Source organism: Coenobita brevimanus, chromosome 75 (genome assembly GCF_032717465.1).
Source record: "Coenobita brevimanus isolate Jiangsu-jjx chromosome 75, ASM3271746v2, whole genome shotgun sequence".
Classification (NCBI taxonomy): Eukaryota; Metazoa; Arthropoda; class Malacostraca; order Decapoda; family Coenobitidae; genus Coenobita; species Coenobita brevimanus.
The window spans coordinates 8,707,056-8,727,314 of NC_137028.1; the positions used below are offsets into that span (position 1 = coordinate 8,707,056).

Sequence of the window (20,259 nt, forward strand, 5' to 3'; positions counted from 1 at the left end):
ATACAGACCACAAGCCATGAGTACAGATTTGGCGACAGCGGCTGTCCACCTCTCTATCGAAGGTCGAAAGTACTCCGGTCATGATGCGTTGTGTTTCTGCATGGCCACTTGGCATCTAACAGACCGCAAGCCACGAGTAAATGTATGGCGAAAGCGTCCGTCTGCCTGTTGACAGAAGAGAGAGAATCCTGCCCACAACCATGCCTTTGCCCCCCCTCCCTTCCCTGCTCCATACCCTCCTGGCTCCCCCCTCACTCCCTCAATCCTTACCCTCTTTCTTTGTGATAGCATTGGCCCATGAGTTTTCAAAATTTTTTGCCATTTATTTGACTATAATTGGTCGTATGGAAATTCTGTGGTAACCACGAGAAAGCTCATGAAATTCTGCATCTAGACATATGCTCAACTCTTGGACGATGCTGGCAAGATTTTGAATTAGGATGCTGGGATGTTATATGAAGGTAAGTTTTACTCTTGAACACTTTATTCCTGTTTGAATTTCATACTCTTACTTGTCAGTTTTGTGTGTTTTTATTAGCTTATCTTATAGTATAAACACCAGCGAAGATGATGATATATGACTTACACCAATACAATACTGTATAAAAAATTTATGGTGGCATATTTGGCTGTGGAATTTTTTTTTGAGTCCCAGGAGCAATCACTTGTCACAGACAACGGATTTTCAAACCGTCATCATTTTTTGTGTGTGTATTTTTTTTGTTTATGTGTCTTCATAATGTTTAGCATTAATATGGAAAATCATATGTGTTTTGATGTCTAAATGTGGTAGATTGACCTGAAAACAGTGCCAAAATTAGGATGGGTACTGTACATACAGTTGTGTATGTCGGGTGTCTTTTGGTTTTCAGTTTTTTTTTTTTAATGGTTTTCTTGATGTTTAGCATTACTTTGGATATTCCTATGTGTGTTTTGATGTTTGAATATGGCAGATTGACATGAAAACAGAGCCAGAATTAGGAGTGGTACTGTACATACAGTAATGTATAGGGAGGGTGTTTTTTGGTTTTCATTTTTTTTTTTTTCATGGTTTTCTTGGTACTTAGCATTACTTTGGATATTCCTATGTGTGTTTTGATGTTTAAATGTGGCAGATTGACCTGAAAACAGTGCCAAAATTTGGAGGGGTACTGTATATAGTGGTGTATAGGTAGGGTGTTTTTTGATTTTCAGTATTTTTTTTTTTTTTAATGGTTTTCTTGGTGTTTAGCATTACTGTGGATACTCCTGTGTGTGTTTTGATGTCAAAATGTGGCAGATTGGCCTGAAAACAGTGTCCAAATTAGGAAGGGTACTGTACATACAGTTGTGTATAGGTAGGGTGTTTTTTGGTTTTCAGTGTTTTTTCCTGCATGGTTTTCTTGGCTTTTAGTATTATTTTGGATATTCCAATGTGTGTTTTGATGTCTAAATATGCCTGAATGACCAGAAAACACTGCCAAATTAAGCATAGGTACTGTACAAATATGTTAGGCATAGGTTGGAGATGGGGATAGGTAGAGTCTGGGTGTGGTAGGGGAATAGTGTTCATTATCTGGATGTTGCCACTACTCGGACATGCCTTTGGCTCTGTTATGTCTGGATAAATGAGGGATTACTGTACCTCCAACAAACACTTCATTCTGCTCTCTCCACTACACTTAGTCATCTCTGCCTACACATCATCAACCCCAGCTGCTGTCCTATTTTTCAGCCATTTCACAGCGTTCTTCACCTGTGTGAGTGTCATATTTCCTATCACTGCATTCCTTCTCTGCACACCAAAACCAATCATGTTTACAGCAGCTCTGCTCTCTCTGTTCATCAGGCTTTCAAAATTTTCTTTCCATGTCTTTACTTCATCCTCATGGGTTAAAGGTCTACCACTTACATCGTTCACACTTTCACATTTCTTTCTGCTGTCTCTTTACATTTCTGCACCTGTTTCCAGAATAACTTCCTACTTTCAGAGTAATTTGTATTTATTTTTCTTCTTAGATCATCATTTACCTCCTTTTTCCTCTTCACTAGTCTGTTTACATGCTTCATCTATCTATCTGTTTATCTATTGCCAGATGCCTTAATCCTGCAAGGGGTGGCCACAAACAAAGCTCCTCCATGTCACCCTGTCTCCTGCCATTTCACTGCCCTGCTCTCAGCTCACACCCCCCTCTCTCATATACCTCTCCACTCCATCCCTCCATCTCATCCTTGGCCTCCCCCTCCCTTTCCCCTTCCACCTCATTCACATACACTCTCCTCGGCAGTCTCTCACTGTCCATCCTCTCCGCATGGCCAAACCACCTCAGTGTGTTTCTGATAATGCTTCCTATCACATCCACATCCACTCCACAACGCTCCTTCACTTCCTCATTTGTCAGTCTGTCTCTCCTTGTGACTCCACATGCTCATCTCAAATAGCTCATTTCCACTGCTCTCACTCTTGATTTCTGTTCCTTCAACAAGGTCCAAGTTTCACTTCCATACATTAGAGCTGGTATCACAATACTGTCATGTAGTAACTTTTTCACTTCCTTGCTCACTTCACTGTTTCTTATCACTGCTTTCAAGGAAGCAGCAACCTTTCTTCCTTGTTGTACCCTTTCATGCACTTCACCCTCTAAACTTCCATCCTTACTCATCACACTACCCAAGTACTTAAACGCACTCACATTTTCCATTTCCTCCTCATCCAGCCTCACTGTACATTCATTGACTTCACTTCTCTCAGAGACCACAGTTTTACTCTTTTCTGCATTCACCTTTAGATTCCGTTACTTTCATATGTTCCCAGACTCATCCACCAAGCCTTGCAGCTCCTCTTCGTCTTCACTTAACAACACAGTATCATCAGCAAACAACAGTAGAGGGAGTTTCCCCACACTGCCCTCTCTCATTAGGGCTGCACCAGCATCCACTGCCCTACCTTGTACTGTGTCTTTTATAACCCCATCCATATACAGATTGAACAACCATGGAGACTTGATGCATCCCTGTTTCAAGCCAGCCTTAAAATTCACTCAGTTCACTATCCACACGCACTGCAGCTTTAGCCCCCCTCATACATACTCTTCACGGCATTCAGCAGCTTCCCATCTGCTCCATGGATTTTTATTACTTTCCACAATCCTTGTCTATCCATCCTGTCATATGCTTTCTCCAGATCCATTAAGGATGCATACAACTTCTTTCCCCTCTCTAGAAACTTTCCACTAAAGATATAAGAATGACACTCTGATCTACACAACCTCTTCCCTTCCTAAAACCTCCCTGTTCTTCTCCGAGTAATTCCTCTGTTATTTCCCTAACTGTCAGTGAGTATCCTGCCATATACTTTTCCTATTACACTAAGAAGACAATTGCCCCTATGATTACTACATACTTCTTTTTCCCCATTTCCATTGTGTAGGTAAAATATTATACCTGACATCCAATCTTCCAGGACTATACCTTCCTCCCAGGCCAATCTGCACATCTTCCACATCCATTCCACTACTATCTCTCCCCCGTGCTTCAGCATTTCACCACACACTCCATCAATTCCTGGGGCTTTCTCCATTTTAACTTTCTTCATTGCTTCCACAGCTTCCATCCAACTGATTTCTTTCTCTCTTCTCACATTCCTCCGTCTCCCAGCCATTCTCTAGCCACTTACACTCGCATTACTTTCTTTCTGTATGTTCAACAATTCCTTAAAGTGTTCTCTCCATCTGCTCACTTTTTCTCCCTTCTCCACTAGCAATCTGCTATTTTTATCTTTTACTCCCCAACTAACTTCGTTGGCACGCTGTCTAACTCTTTTTACCTCTTTCCAGAACATTTTCTTACATTCCCTGCACTTTACACTCAGATTCCTTCCAGATTCCTCATCCACTCACTTCTTACTCTCTCTTATTAATCTTTTCATCTCTCTCTTCCACTCTCTATATAACTCTCTCTTCTGTCTCTCACCTTCTTCCACGCCCCTGTTTCTCATCCACTCACTATATGCTTTCTTCTTTTGTGCCGCAGCCTCTCTTATCTCTTCATTCCACCATGCTGTTCCCTGCACCCCCCTTTCGTCTTCTCTTCACCCCACACACCACCTTACATGCTGCACAGATTTCCTCTGTGAATATCTTGCACACACCTTCCATGTTCTCCATCTGCTCCAATCCATATTTACCCAGTCGCTCCTCCACTTCCCTCTTATATTCTGCCCTTTTTCCATCCTCTTTTAACCTTTCCTCCCTCCTTGAATGACCACCAAGTGGTGGTCAGAAAGTCCACTCCCCCAACCTCTACATACTTTTGCATCCATTACACACCTTCTCATCCTGTTATCCACTTACATAATCAGTCATTGCCTTCTGTTCATTCAGTTCACCCACCCTTATGATCATACGGCACGTATGCCTATGGATCATTTTGTACCTGAAGAGGGCATTGGCTATCACCAACCCCCTCCCGGCACAAATGTCCACTAAATTACTGCCATTCTCATCCATCTCTGCAGGCACACCCCACTCACCAACTCCTCCATCCACCTTCACATTCCCTACTTTTCCATTCATATCTCCAATAAAAAACACTCTCTCATTCCTTTCATACTTTTCCATGCACACTTCGACATTTGTCCAGAACTCTTCACTCACTCTGCTTGTACGATCTTGCGATGGCGCATACATGCACAGAATCGCCCATATTTGTAGTTCAACTTTCAGTCTTACCCACACAGTCCTTGAGCTAACTGATCCATACTCTCTTATATTCGCCTTCTATCTGGTACTCACAGCAATACACACTCCTCCTTTTGCCCTTTCATTCTCACCTACTCTCGTGCACATACCCCATCCATACTCCCATTTTCTTACTCTCTCAATTAATCCACATACATCTACTTTCACACCCTCAAACACCTGGACAATCTCTCTTCCTTTCACCTCATCATTTGCACCCCTTACATTCCATGCAGCTATCCGTACCATGTCCTTTGTCTTCACCTTTTGGTCAGTCCTGGTTCGAGGCTTCTTGTTCGTACGGATTTTTAGTTACAGGTAGTTGTTTTCTGGGGAGGGGCACCAGTACACTAAGTGGGTGGATGATGGGCGCCCCCCCCCCACCTACCACGTGCTTCTGGCTGTCAGTATATTCAGTTCTTTTTTCAGTTGAATCCCTGTTCTGTAACCAGTCTAGCCACTTCTTCCTCTTTTCCTCCACTTCTCTTTCAGCCTCTTCATCCCACCATGCCGTACCTTTATTCATTGTTGTTACTCTTGCCACACCACACACTGCTTTAGCATTAATCTAACCAAGCAATCTCAGTATGCATTCCACAGGCTGTCCAGATCCATTTCATTCCAATTCACTGATTCCAACTCCTCTCCTACTTTGGTCTTGTATTCATCTGCCATTTCTTTGATCCTCAGCTTCTCGACTTTCAGTCTTTCTCCCTGACTGCTTCTTTCTCTCCTGGTCCATTCACCCCTCACAGCTTGATCTTGCATACCACAATCATATGATCTGACAGACCTCCACATCGTCCTCTTACGGCCTTCCTATCAGCGACCATTCCCAGCATCGACCTCTTTACGAGCACAGAATCAATCAAGCATATATATATATATATATATATATATATATATATATATATATTATTCACTCATCTTAATTGCCAGGACCAACTTGCCTGGCCCCTGGCTTCTACGCTTCTCATGGGGCAACGTAGGATTAGAAGATGGATGGATTGATATATATATATATATATATATATATATTATTGATGGTCCGAATATTCGCATTCGCAAATACAGTAATGTAGTTAGGAGGGAGGAAGGTGTGGAGAAGAAATAAGGGAAAGAGAATTTTGTGCATGACTGTATAGTAAGGAGGAAAGAAGGTGCATACGGGTAATGAACGGAAAAGAACTTTTGTGGGTGATTGTACTATTGGGAGGAAGCTGTAGCCTGGAACTGTAAGGAAGGGAACTTTTGTGGATGACTATGCTTGGGAGGGAAAAGGATAATGAAAGGAAGAAAACTTTTGGGGGTGACTGTACATTTGGGTGGAAGGCAATGAGGGGAAGAAAACCTTTGTAGATGATTGTACGCATGGGAAGGGAAAAAGGTAATTAAGGGAAGGGAACTTTTGGGGATGACTGTATTCGTATGGTTGGGAGGAAGGTAATGAAGGGAAGAGAACTTTTGAGGATGACTACGTTTAGAAGGGAGGAAGGTAAAGGATGAAAATGAAGGGAAGGAAATTTTTGTGGGTGGCTGTATGGTTAGGAGGAAGGAAGGCGTAAAGTGGAATTGAAGGAAAGTGAACGGTTAGGATGAAGGAAGGTATGGAGTGGATGTGATGGGAAGGGAACTTTTGTGGGTTACTGTGTGTTTGGGATAGAGGTAGATGTTAAGGAGAAATGGAGGGAAGAGAACTTATAAAGATGGCTTTACGGTTGGGAGAGAGGAATGTATGGAGCGGAAAAGGAGAAAAGTATGGCCGTGAGGGAGGATTGTATGGAGTGGAAATGGAGGAAAGTATGGCTGGGAGGGAGGACTGTTTGGAGTAGAATGGAAGAAGCCGGAAGGGAGGGATTGTATGGAATGGAAATGGAGGAAAGTATGGCTGGGAGGGAGGATTGTATGGGGTGGAAATGGAGGAAAGTATGGCTGGGAGGAAGGATTGTGTGGAGTGGAAATGGAGGAAAGTATGGCTGGGAGGGGAGGATTGTATGGAATGGAAATGAATGGAAGTATACGACTGGAAGAGGGGAAGGTGTGGAGTGGAAATGAAGGGAAGTGTACGGTTGGGAGAGAGGACTGTATGGAGTGAAAATAAAGGGAACTGTACGGTTGAAAGAGAGGAAGGTGTTTTGTGGAAACGGAGGGAAGTGTACGGTTGGAAGAGAGGTAGGTGTGGAGTGAAAATGGAGGGAAGTGTGCGGTTGGGAGGGAGGATTGTATGGAAATGAAGTGTACGGTAGGAAGAGAAGGTCTAGAGTGGAAGTGAAGGGAAGTGTACGGTTGGAAGAGAGGAAGGTGGAGAGTGGAAATGGAGGGAAGTGTACGGTTGGAAGAGGGGAAGTTGGAGAGTGGAAATGGAGAGAAGGCCTTTTCACCTCCAGGTCGTAACCTGGAGTGACTGTGGTGTCTGACTTGCGGTTCAGAACAACGAATGGGTGGAGTTTCCCAGGGAGGGCATCACCACCAGGAGCAGCATTTATAAACATTCGGAAGCTGTCCCCTTCAGTTCGGCGATGTATTTTTATTTTATTCTTGGTGCCTCCTGACGATTTTACTTTGCTTTAGGAGGGAAATCAGGGTTTAAGGGAAGTTAATACTGTTTGTAACCCAGTCACTGAAAATGATTCTTCCAAAATTCACCAAGTCGTTTAGAAGTGATAAAAATAAGGAAAAACGTCATCCGGCTTGTATGAAGACTGCTTATATTAAGGTATTCAAGCTGCCTCTTTATATATGATTGTTTTCACTCACGTATAAGCACCTAATACTTCACAGCCAAATTAGGAGTATTACTGGGAAAATACGAAAAATAAATATGTAATTATAGTAAAATGCTACGCCGACCTGTTCATCGTAAGAAGTGTTTAGGAAACTATAAATACTTCAGCCATACAGTCATGGGCAAAAATTACTCCTTACTCCTCGTACTTTCCTGTTGTGGTTAATATTCCAAAGCTGTGAGAGGATTGATATGTTCTCTGCCCTTTTTAGTGATGGTGCTCAGTGATACGGTGCATTAGAGAGGAATGTGATGGATAAACGATAAGCCATGAGTTGACGCCGAGGAATAGCAGGGAAACTTTTCCCTGACTGTAGTTTAGGTCCGTGTTTTTAACCCATTGGTGCCCAGCGTCCAATATAATGGACAGAACTGGACATTTCCAAAATCTAATAAAGAAGGTAACCCCGGGGTAGAGACCTATGAGCTTCGCGACTATGAGCCGATAGGCAGAGGGTGGTACGCTCAGTACCCGTCCAATAAAATCCCTCTTACAGGAACTCTGCCCACCAATAGGTTAACCCAGTGGTTTCCAACCTTTTCTAATTCTCGCCCCCCTCATTGAATGACACGTTTCCTGCTTCCCCCTTCCTCAAATACTGTATTTTACTGGCATAGTTGGCACATGTCAATAAATATCATAGATTCTTAATCCTTGTTTATTTATTTAGATAACTATATTTCTTATTCATTTCTGAAATATTTTCTCCATATTTAGAAATTACTGAATTCCATCATAATTCATAGTTTTCATATATAATTACCCTCTTTATCAAGCCTTCGCGCCCCCCCCCCTCCAGGCAGGCCTTCTCGCCCTCCAAGGGGGGCGCGCCCCACGGATTGGAAACCACTGGGTTAACCCCTCCACTCCAGTGCCGTATTTTAGTCATTCGTGCTTTCTTTTCTCCTCCTCCTCCTCCTTCGTCCTAAGTAGGCGTAAAATTGCCATCTCTCTATCTTCAGTGCTGAACTGTACCAAGATTTTAACACTAGAATGTGGTGCCTGTCACGAAAAAGTCCTACAGAAAGGATGTAGGGCCGTAGCGTTTTCTCTCTCTCTCTCTCTCTCTCTGGTTTTGAGTTGGATGGAGGTATCTGAAAAAAAAAAAAAAAGGCGAAAGTCTGGACCAGGTCAAAGCAAAAGAACTATAGTAATCATAAGCGTTCCGTAGACATTCGAGGGGAAAAAAGAAAAATAGAGGGTTCATACAGCGGGTAATCAGTTGTAATGATATAATCTGTACTCTTGTTGGCATTGGAGGCTTCGTAGCTCTTCTTTCGTAGCTATTTGATATGCCTAGTGCACCTTAATATTCTGATTTTTTTTTTTTTCACCCCTTCACTACCATGACGTGACGTTTTTCTCAGGCTAGTACAGACAATTTTGTTGATGTTGGGAAAGGACCTTTGAATCTATTTATTTGTTGGCTGTCTAGCTGTCTATCCATTTATGTGCCTATATCTGTTTATATTACCCATATCTACTTGTCTGTTTCATCCTATATCTGTCTGTTTCTCTGTGTATTCAGACGCCTTAATCCCAGAAGAGTTGACTACACATGAATCGCCTCCTTGCTATCATGTCCATCACCGTCAGGCTGCCGTATCACCAACTTTAAGTGATTGGGTTAGAAAGTCTGTACCAATATCGTCCCATCCTCAGAGTCCCACATGGGGTGAATAAAATCGTCTGACGGTAGCGAGAATACTGACGCGATGACTATATCGAGGTTTTGTGTAATTCGACGAGCGTTGGTTATGAGGGAGGAATGAGCCTCCATGGTTACTAGAGTTTATTTCCATTAACAAGGCGGAGAGTTTCTTTTCGTAACCTACTGAATTACCGGCAGGTCAGTGGCAGGATGACGCGATCCTGCGGCCCCGCATCCTTTTCATTACACTTTCATGACTTTCACCATGCCACCATTTTAGACTCATGACATTTAACGCTTAGTTAAAGTAAACAAAGTATAGTCCTACCGGCCTTCCAGTCTGACTACACTTGACCATCAACTAAAAAGGGGATAGAGATCTTTGTCAGGCTAGAACAGTCGTGCCATAACCACAGCATTCATTTGTAGCAGCACACTGTGAAGAATCCTGGTTCTATATTTACAAACTATTTTTCCTATTTTTTTATCTTAAGTATTATAATACTATAAAGCTACTTGTTTATACTTTTGTCTCAGCCTCTTCCAATCGATTAAGTATTTTGTATTCTGTTATTGCTGCCTCAAGACGGTTTTGTCTGCACAGTTGAGACTTTATACACGGGTTTTATACGCCCATGTGTTGAGTACAACTCTCATGTATGGGGAGGCTCCCCACACAGCTCTTCTCAACAAGGTGGAGTCAAAGGCTTTTCGTCTTATTAACTTTCCTCCTCTTAATGGCTCCCTTCAACCTCTGTCTCTTTGACGCACTGTTGCATCTTTATCTCTTTTCTTTCGGTACATCAGTGGTCACTGCTCGTCTGAACTCTCTGCTTGCATCCCTCCACCACTACGACGGGCGTGTAGCACCCGTCTAGCAACAAACTCTCATCTCTTTTCAGTCCAGCTCTCTAATTTTAGAGTTAACCGCTACTCCCAGTTCTTCATGTATGCAACAGGTTGACCCTGGAACTGTCTCCCTGTGTGTTTTTTTACTACATCCTATGGTCAGACGCAGTGTGTCCAGGCATCTCGAAATTAACAGAGCTTGAATTTGGCTCTCATGTTGTTTTTGTTTTTTTCTTGGAGAGAACGGTTTGCGGGCTCCTGGCGTTTGGTTCCTTCTTGCATTAAAAAAAAAAAAATCTGGTGAGGGGGATAGATTGTCTCCATTTACCCCTTCACACCCTGATTTTTCTCCCTTATCTGAGTAAACTTGTCTAAAGGTAGAAAGAATAAAACAATATACGTTATCGTACCGAAGGTGCAGCTACTAAACACCTGTGCCACGCGAGTGATATTACAGGAAAAAAAAAAAAAAAACTGATGTAATTCTGTCCTTAATCATTTGCATTGGAAATTTGTTTATGGTAGAAATTATAGTCGCTTCTTTTCACCTGACAGACTGGATCACTCCGAACCTGAATATTAAGGCATGATTGCATGAAATTTGAGTACCCTTAGTTATAAGGTGGGGACGAATCTTCTGTTACCAGACAAGTCAGTCTTCAAATATGACAACACCTGGCTATCATGTTAGCTAAAAGCGGATAGTGATATCTGTTAGGTTAGAACAAACGTGGTATAGTTAAGATCCTTGGTAATTACGGCCCCGTTCCGCCTCTCTGCCTGCACCTAGGCACACCCACCCTGACTCCACCCTTCCCCTGCCACAACATTGCTCCCCGTATTTTCATCAGTTCGTAACCACTTCGCTCCCGTGACGTATTTTCACCTCGTCTTTGCCATCTCTATATTATTATATTCGAGTCTGGGGAAGCTCCTCGAACTGGAGCTAAATGCAACATTAGTTTACTTAGTTTTTGCTCTATCTGGACTATATATACGGCTTTGGAGAAACTTCGAACGTGATAGGATAAATACAGCATTCATTTATCATTTCACTCCAAGAGGTCTCACAGAAGTTGTGTAAAATCATGTAGGGCTGTTCAAAGGTTATTCAAACACATCACGAGACTGGAGGGGTCAAGGAGGCTTCCCAGCATCTTTTGTATGTTAAACATTTTAGGTTACTTATACGGATTTTTAGATATTAAAGAGAAATATGCATTATTAAGGAGAATATTAAACTATGAAAAAGAAGTCGTTAAGGAAAAGGTGCAATAGCAAGCCTCCTGTTGTGGCCTCAGGCCCATCTAAACACCAGCCCTCCAGTAACTTCCCTCTGACTATCCGACACCTTTTTCTCGACTGCCCGCTCCTACTCCACATCCGTTGCTCTGCTTTCCCCTTCCTCTCATTATTACCACTCCCTCCCCCTCCCTCCCCCCTCGTTGCTTACTGATTTCCTTGGTAACTCTCCTACATTTTCTATTTCTGTTATAATTGCTTTTCATTCTGCTCAGCGTATTTTGGATCTAATTAAGTTGTCCATCCTTCTTTTGCTACCTTTGTGCACATAGCCTCCTCGTAGATCCTTACTCTATCTTCCTTTGCGAGTTATTGTACGTATTGAACCTAAATATTATATGCTGGTTTTAATATCGTCATGCTTTGCACTGGTACAAGCGGATACTGAGGTGTAATGTGCAGAATAAATTGCCAAGAAAAGAGTGTTATGAAATCTCTAAAGCCGCCTAGAAGACGACCTCTATTCTGAGGTTTTGTGTAGTAACCGGAAATCATAATATGATTAGAGGGTTTAAAAAAGAACATCACCATCATCATCATCCAGTCCTACATTGCCCCATGAGGAGCGTAGGAGCCCGGGGCTAGGCAAGTTGGTCCTGACATTTAAGATGAGAGTTACCAACCTCACTCATACGTGAGTGGCATTACGTGAACAGTAAACCCCAACCACTCCTTGGGTGTAATCCTTCACCAGCTCAATCCGCTTGGAGCGCCGTAATTACCCACTAAACCACCAGGCGCCATAATTTGGTTATATGGTTACCACCCAGCATAGTAAAAGGTTCCCTGGTGTACAGGAAACCATTTGGCTTGTCACTCAGTGCAGAGTCACTCACAGGCAGAAGGAAGAGGAAAGAATGATTGAAGAGAGAGAGTGTAAAGTCACAACAATAATAATATCAAATGAAGAGTCCTGCCAACCTACACTGGAGAACACTGTAATTCTAGCATGTTTTTAGCGTGCTGTTTGAAATGAAAAGTTGCGTCATATAAAACTGCATACTTTATTAAAATTTGCTTCAGTATAATGTATTAGATTACAGAGATATTAAAACCGAGAGTAAGGAACGTAGCCCGATTATCTTTATTTTCTCGAGACATTTGAAATCGATTGAAATAGGCCCACGATTTTTTTTTTTTTTTACCTTCTCTACTGTTACAGCTTTTAAGTAGGCCTATGTCAGTTTCTTTCTTTTTTCTCTTTTCTTTTCTTTTTTAATACTAATTATCTGTCTCCCTGTTTTAAGTCCATATGCTCGCTTGAAAACGTACGAAGGTTAACCGTCAGTAACAGTGTGATAGCTAATGTTGAAATTTAATTGACAAACCTTACATAATGAAGGGTCCATATCGAAAATAAGCATGTATTTCTTGTGAAACGTTGAAAACAGGGTTTAAGTTTACTAAGAAACTGCGAATCATTGTTCCTTTTAGGAACTGAGGTGACAGATGAGGGACTGCAGTGTGAGGGAGGACGTGCAGCTTGATTGAGAGAATTACAATCAGTTCCTTCTCGTAACTTAGATTTGTTTTTGAAGGAAGAACAAGAGACATGGAAAGACTGGTATTCTTCCACCGTTCCGCTTCCTGCAAAACGAATATCGGAAGAAAATTGTCCCGTAACTAAGATATATTTTAGCAGGAAGCAAAAATACATAGTTTTCTCTCCTCTGTTGCTCTATTACAGGCCTAGGCTTTGACAAAAATATATCTGAGTTAGGTGAGGGAAATGATCGCTTGGTTGTCAGCGAATCTGGTGCATATGTTTATTTCATGGGTTATCTGTCTGAAAACGTGGCTGAGGTTTACTAAGGAACTTTGAATCACTGTTCTTTTTTATGGCTTGGGATGTCAGATGAAAGGCTGAGGTATGAGAGAGTGTGTTTGGCTGTCTGCTGTCTGGTGGAGGTGGTTGTGGTGAGGGTCGCGGCGGGGTGGAAGGGTCAGGCAGTAGGGGTAGTGGGGTCGAGGAGAGGTTACCGTTGAGTATCAAGTGAAGGGCCAGAGTTTGCACATCCCTCGCTGTCCTTACCTGCCCACCAACCAGTCCTGGAAAGAAAACTTGTATTGGAAAACACACACACACACACACACACACACACACACACATATATATATATATATATATATATATATATATATATATATATATATATATATATATATATATATATTATATAAACACAAAGGGTTTTGCAAGGTGTATAATTACAAAGGGCTGCGTGCAGTGTGGTGCACAATCACACAATCAGTATAAAGGGCTGGGTGAGGCGGATGGATGCCGAAATGTACACTAACCTGCCAGAACCGCCGGTACACCCCTACTGGAGTATTTGGCCAGGAGTGCTGATTGTAGTTTGCAAATATACTGATAGGCTGCGTTCACCACACGTACCTGTAATCAGTAACACTCATGGTTGGCACAATCCTGATGTTCTTTTTCCAGCTAATGTCAGACTATTATATTCGTCTGAGTGTGTCTTAGTAACCTGAGAATGTTAATACTAGTACGTTTTACACCTGTGCCACGTGTTTACTCATTAGCACCACACCTGTCACTAGCACCACACCTTTCATCAACACTTGCACCATCTGTCCATATGAACACCACACCTGTCCATATGAACAGCAGACCATTGATCATGACACCTCAGTTGTCATCATTAGCACCACACCTGCTGTTGTCATTAACACAACACCTCTCCTTATAACACATTCGTCATCATCATTGTGTATATGATTAACATGTCATGTTTTGTTTGCAGTCTTTGTTGATCAGCACGTAATTGATGCTCTCTCTCTCTCTCTCTCTCTCTCTCTCTCTCTCACACACACACACACACACACACACACACACACACACACACACACACACACACACACACACACACACACACACACACACACACACACACACACACACACACACACACACACACACACACACACACACACACACACACACACACACACACACACACACACACACACACACACACACACACACACACACACACACACACACACACACACACACACACACACACACACACACACACACACACACACACACACACACACACACACACACACACACACACACACACACACACACACACACACACACACACACACACACACACACACACACACACACACACACACACACACACACACACACACACACACACACACACACACACACACACACACACACACACACACACACACACACACACACACACACACACACACACACACACACACACACACACACACACACACACACACACACACACACACACACACACACACACACACACACACACACACACACACACACACACACACACACACACACACACACACACACACACACACACACACACACACACACACACACACACACACACACACACACACACACACACACACACACACACACACACACACACACACACACACACACACACACACACACACACACACACACACACACACACACACACACACACACACACACACACACACACACACACACACACACACACACACACACACACACACACACACACACACACACACACACACACACACACACACACACACGATTCGCACTGACCTTGTGTTTAAGTCGAGGAGCCCCGCAGGCCCCTGGCAGGAGGGATCTTAGCTTCTGGTACTCCTGGCTTAGAGAATGGCGACGACGATGACGCAGCCGATAATATTTCCTGACCACCATCGATGAAACCTACCGGAGAACGGTGTTGCCCGTGTCATATAGTTTACGAGTTCCCATTCACTAATGTTACAAATATTTAACTGTTCATCAACCCCTGGGGAGAGGGGGAAATGAAACTTCCCCAGTATCTCTCCTTGTCGTGAGAGGCGACTCAAAGGGGATTTTTGTCTCGTATTTCTTTCCTTGTCCTCCCCTCTTCTATCCACCCTCTCATCTTGATATTTCCGTTTAATCGTCACTGTCGCTTCAGCGTTTAAACCTTCACATTTTCCTTGCTCCCACTGCCTTTCTCTACCTGAGTGTCATATGACCTTTGTCGCGTGGTGCTAGAATGTAGTCAGTCAGTCAATCAATTTATATGTCTATCGCTACTGGTACATACATATCTAATTTGTATTTGGTAATGCAGAGTGAGTGCACAGGTCAGCTCTAACCCTGGCGTTGCAATTGGAAATTGAAGTTCATTCACTTTAAGCAGGCGGAGGTTTTCGTCCTTTTTGCAGCTTATTTCCCTTAGTTCATTGGCAGAACAGGACAGCACTACGGTTCGGCATCCTTTCCATAACACTTCATCACAACCGTCAACAAATTCTAGTGTGGTGTGTATATATATATATATATATATATATATATATATATATATATATATATATATATATAGGTACACACACACACACACACACACACACACATACACATTGTAATGTTGTTTATTACTGGACAAAGACAGTTCTTCAAGGTGGGGATCACCCCGGAATTAAAATTTCTTGAACAAGGACGTAGAATTGTGGCAGAAGAATGAGGGTGTTGAGGCCTCCGGAGGTCATAGGAGGCGGGGAGGTTGTGTAGAGGTGAGGAAGAGGCGGGGGAGAGGGGAGAGGTCGAGGGTGAGGTGGGGAGGTTGTAGGGAACGAGGAGGAAACGTGGGAGGGATGGTGGGGGCAGAGGTCAAGAGGTTCTGGGAAACGGAGCACGGGGAAAAGTTTGGTAGAGCGTGCGGCCGCATTCACAGACTTTCTTGCTGTTAATCCCTTCACCCCATGGGATCTCTCCTAAGATAGATGAAATGGACGAGAGTTAACCAGAGTAAAATACAAAGTACTGTATGTCGTGGTGAAAGGATTATGAGATGTTTATAAAAAGTACATAGATGTAATGTAATTTGATACTGTATAGTATTTCCTCACACAGCTGTCATAGATTTCAGACCCAAGGTAGAGTGAATATTAAATGAAAAAGAAAACAAAGGGAAACAAATTTCTTTCCAAATGAAATTGGCTTCATTAGAGACTTGTTTATCGTAAAAATAGAACAAGGTGCTTCTTGACTACAGTACTTCCCGTAGAGCTTGAAATTGGGGGGGGGGGGAAGAATATAGTGGGTGGACGGTAGGGGGGAGGTATGGTCGATATATTAATTTACACCATACACCTATTCTGTAATGCTGTCTTTCCTCCTCCCGTACTTTTTTCTATGCAACCCCTTATATCTTATCAGTGAGCCCGTGAAAGTAAGTCTCTTCCAGTACATACTACAGGACATTAATGCGTGATGCCGATGTTTCTTGCTTGTGAGCAGCCGTGTACCAGATTGTTTTATGTTATTACCAGTACAAGACGAGATTAACTTTTTATCATCACATGGTATACAAGTGGTGCCAGGCACAACAAACCTCATCCGAAAGCAGTTTTTGTATTTTCAACCGTTTTCAAGTCATAGCCGTCTTAAATAATTATGTGCTCCTGCATTTGACCACTGAAGATCACCGAAGTTCAAAGGTCATAGCGCCAGATGAAAGCCCATATGAGACTTCCTATAACTTGATAACAGTTTCGAGATGTAGCCCCCTGAATAACCGTGACCATGAGTTTGACCTTTCAGGGTCACGAGGTCAAAGGTCATGGTACCAGTAAAAAGCCCATCTGAAACTTCCTATATGTTGATAATAATAAATATCCATTTGCAACCAGTTTCGAGTTATAGTCCCCTGGACATCTGTGACCTTGAGTTTGACCTTTCAGGGTCACTCAAGGTCAAAGGTCTTGGTGCCCAATTAAAGCCCATGTGGGAGTTCCTTTATGCTGATAATGGTAAATATCTTCTCCATCTTGAACCGTTTTCAAGTTATAGCCCTCTAAAAATCCGTGACCTTGAAATTGACCTTTTAGGGTCTCTCGATTGCCTTTAAAATCACTTTTATTTATTTATTTATTATTATTTTTTTTTTTTAACCAGTGTCCACATATCCTGAAAGTTTCATGTAATTTCATTCAGCCTCTTTTCCGTGATGTTGCCAACAAACATAGAAGCAAAGAAACGACCAAAAACAATACCTCGCCAGACTCCGTCCTGGCGAGGTAAAAATACTACGTAGAAGATTAATTTTATGTGATACCTTTTAATATAAAATAATAATAAACAAGTATCGAAATACTAGATAGATGCAGGACCGTACGGGACGTCGGTAATGTGAAGTTGCACATGAGGATTCGCTAGAACGGAACATCCTGTGTGCGAAAATCCTTAGGAGTGACTTATTGACGTGGCCCGTCCAAGAGATACTTCTGCATAAGAATAAAAGAGAACAAAGAGCACTTTCCCACATGAAAACTTAACATGTAGCCAATTATTTGAGAAGGATGATTAGAATGTACAGTATGGTGATGAAGAGAATGTAGCTGATACAGAAGAGATTTGATTTAAAATGAACTGCCTGCGTTAATTTTTTTATGCGTCCGAAGAGAAGCAAGTTATGGTGACAGGAGTGCTTTTTATGTTAACACTTCCCAGGCATTTCAATATTAGCTGCGACATTCTGGGGAGTTGAAGGATACTCTTCACGGTGAATGCTATTGGAAAGGCCCGTTTAACAGTATTTCTTTAAAAATTGCCAAGACAGTTTCGCCAGAACAGAGATAACGTTGCCAGAAAACCCTAACGTGTGGCATCGCCCTGCATGTTATCAGGCTAACACCATAAGATTATTTCGACTGAGATTAATCCTACTAGCTAAATGCTGCACAAAACTACATTTAGACTTGCACCGGTCGATTTCATGCAGTCCTGAGAAATTCTAGATCTCAAAGGATTAAAAAACTATTTATTTATTTATTTATTTTTTTGGGGGGGGGGGTCGACCAAGGAACTGCTTTGCACCGGACAATATCATGCAGTCGTGAGAAATTGTCAGGGGATTATAAAACTCTCCGATATATATGTCGTAAAAATACCCCCGCTAATACCAATACACCAGTCCGGTATGAGACAGCCCTAGCATGTATTCAATATGGACGGTGGGTGTTAGCGCTGAAGTGGTGACATGTAGAGAGGTATATGGTATGTAGGAGGATTACTGGGCCTTGAGAACAGGCTCATTGCCCAGAGTCGGAGACATAAAAGAAATATATATGTGTGTGTTTATAATATATATATATATATATATATATATATATATATATATATATATATATATATATATATATATATATATATATATATATATATATATATATATGTGTGTGTGTGTGTGTGTGTGTGTGTGTGTGTGTGTGTGTGTGTGTCTGTGTGTGTCTGTGTTTGTGTGTTATTGGTCTACCTAGGAATTATGTTTCGGGTAACGTTACATATTTCATTCAGTCCAGAAAAATCCTAGCCGTTAAAGACTTCAAAAAACCTTCTAGAATAACACTGCTCCTGGCACACCTAGGAAAGATATTTAGGCTAACACCAGATGATTTTATATAGCTCAGAGAAACCGTAATTGTCAGAAGGTTAATGAATGACATGGCTCACCCGCGACTTTCTCCTTCCTGTCATTGTGAGCGGTGACCCCATCATCTTCCCCGCCCAGCTCCGCCCCTCCTGTCTCCTGCTAGGTTGGCCCTGGCTGGTCTCCTCCCTCAACTCCGCCTCCACCTCACCCGCTTCTGAGGTAAAGGAGTAAAGTAATGGGTTAGGAGGTGGGTAGGATAGATACGAGGCACAGACGGTGAAATAGAGAATAATGGCAATAGGCAGTGGCATGGAATATAGTTGGTCATGTGATTGTCGTGGATATGCAGTACCTTGTGGGCATCCACCCGTCGAACTGTAATGGCAGTCAGTGGGGCTTGAACCCATGTCGAGAGAGTCCCCTAAATATGTGGCCTGTACCAAAGCGACTGATTCACCGAGTCACACTTTCCATTGCTGACTGACAATGACTACCTCCTCCACCCACACCCAACACCAGTCCTCCGTTGGGATCGCAACAATCGGTAGATCGTTTGGTTATGTTTTAGGTTACTCTGTAGGTATAGAGGAGATAAGTTAACCCTTTCATGGTTGGAAGAAGCGTGATGTTTATAGTCATCTGAGAGTGAGTATTGGGGCCTAAGAATTAAAAGATATGGCGAGTGACTTTATAATTGAAGGCTATAATTATATATAATTGTAAAACTTACCTTTTCATTGACTTTTTTCCTGTGGTATGGATATTACTAGTGCACTTACAGCTCAACACTAGGTAAACTATAACATCAGTAGAAATGAGTAGGGATTCACATAGCTGGAGTATTTCGTATGTCGCTACTTTCTGTAGCATAACTGTGTTGGTGAGTGTGATTTGTATCTTCATCAGTACAACTTAAAGAAATATGTAGTAATAAGAAAAAACGGGAGGGAAGTACAAATAATGAAGATTATGTGGAAAAGTGGCCGAATGTGCCTCTTAAATGCTCCAGAACCTGCCATCCTCTGAGAATACAATGGATGGGTTTTGCATCGTTGTCGGACATGTACATAATTGATTAGAGAGACAGCTGATGATCAGGAACACATTTTTTTTTTTTCGTAACTCCCTTAATCTTTCCCTGCACTTGACTGTTCAATAGACAATTTCAAATTATGGAAGAAGTCTCTGCATAATCATTTTTTTTTTTTTTTTTTTACTCCCCTCTCAGCATCGCAGGCCCAGGAAACTACGATCTTGCTACCGGATTCGCAAACACAATTTAAGATCAGTTGCGTGTCACAACTCATATTTTTATTTGTAGAAAGCACAATGAGTGCAGAAACTTTCCATTTGCCTTATTGTGCCTGCACATCAAATTCTGATTTACGAGAGGTTGTTGATCGCATATATGCTCCAGAATTCCACCCCTGGCTACACTCTTGGAAGGGATGATGTGCCCTCTTAACCACAGTACTCGCCCCAAGATCTGTACGCAAGAA

The 20,259-nt window shown here is 42.3% G+C and overlaps 1 protein-coding gene across 1 annotated transcript; it reads right to left on the minus strand.

The window, feature by feature from the left end:
• Nucleotides 1-13,077: 13,077 nt before the first annotated feature.
• On the minus strand, nt 13,078-18,875 carry LOC145408036 (uncharacterized). The gene is made up of 4 exons (XM_080278835.1): nt 18,841-18,875; nt 14,929-15,057; nt 13,605-13,701; nt 13,078-13,355 (listed from the first exon to the last, which is right to left on the minus strand). Exons 1-4 carry the CDS (start codon nt 18,862-18,864, stop codon nt 13,078-13,080), a joined length of 528 nt encoding a protein of 175 aa, XP_080134961.1. The 5' UTR covers nt 18,865-18,875.
• Nucleotides 18,876-20,259: the final 1,384 nt, after the last annotated feature.

Excerpts from the sequence above, each read along its gene's own strand:
- LOC145408036 (XM_080278835.1), bottom strand. The coding sequence starts at position 18,864 with ATGACAGGAAGGAGAAAGTCGCGG. Across the intron at positions 15,058-18,840 it reads CAGGAAGGAGAAAGTCGCGG|GTTTCATCGATGGTGGTCAG; the intron begins GTGAGCCATGTC and ends GTTCTCCGGTAG. Across the intron at positions 13,356-13,604 it reads TGTACCGGCGGTTCTGGCAG|GACTGGTTGGTGGGCAGGTA; the intron begins GTTAGTGTACAT and ends TTTTCTTTCCAG.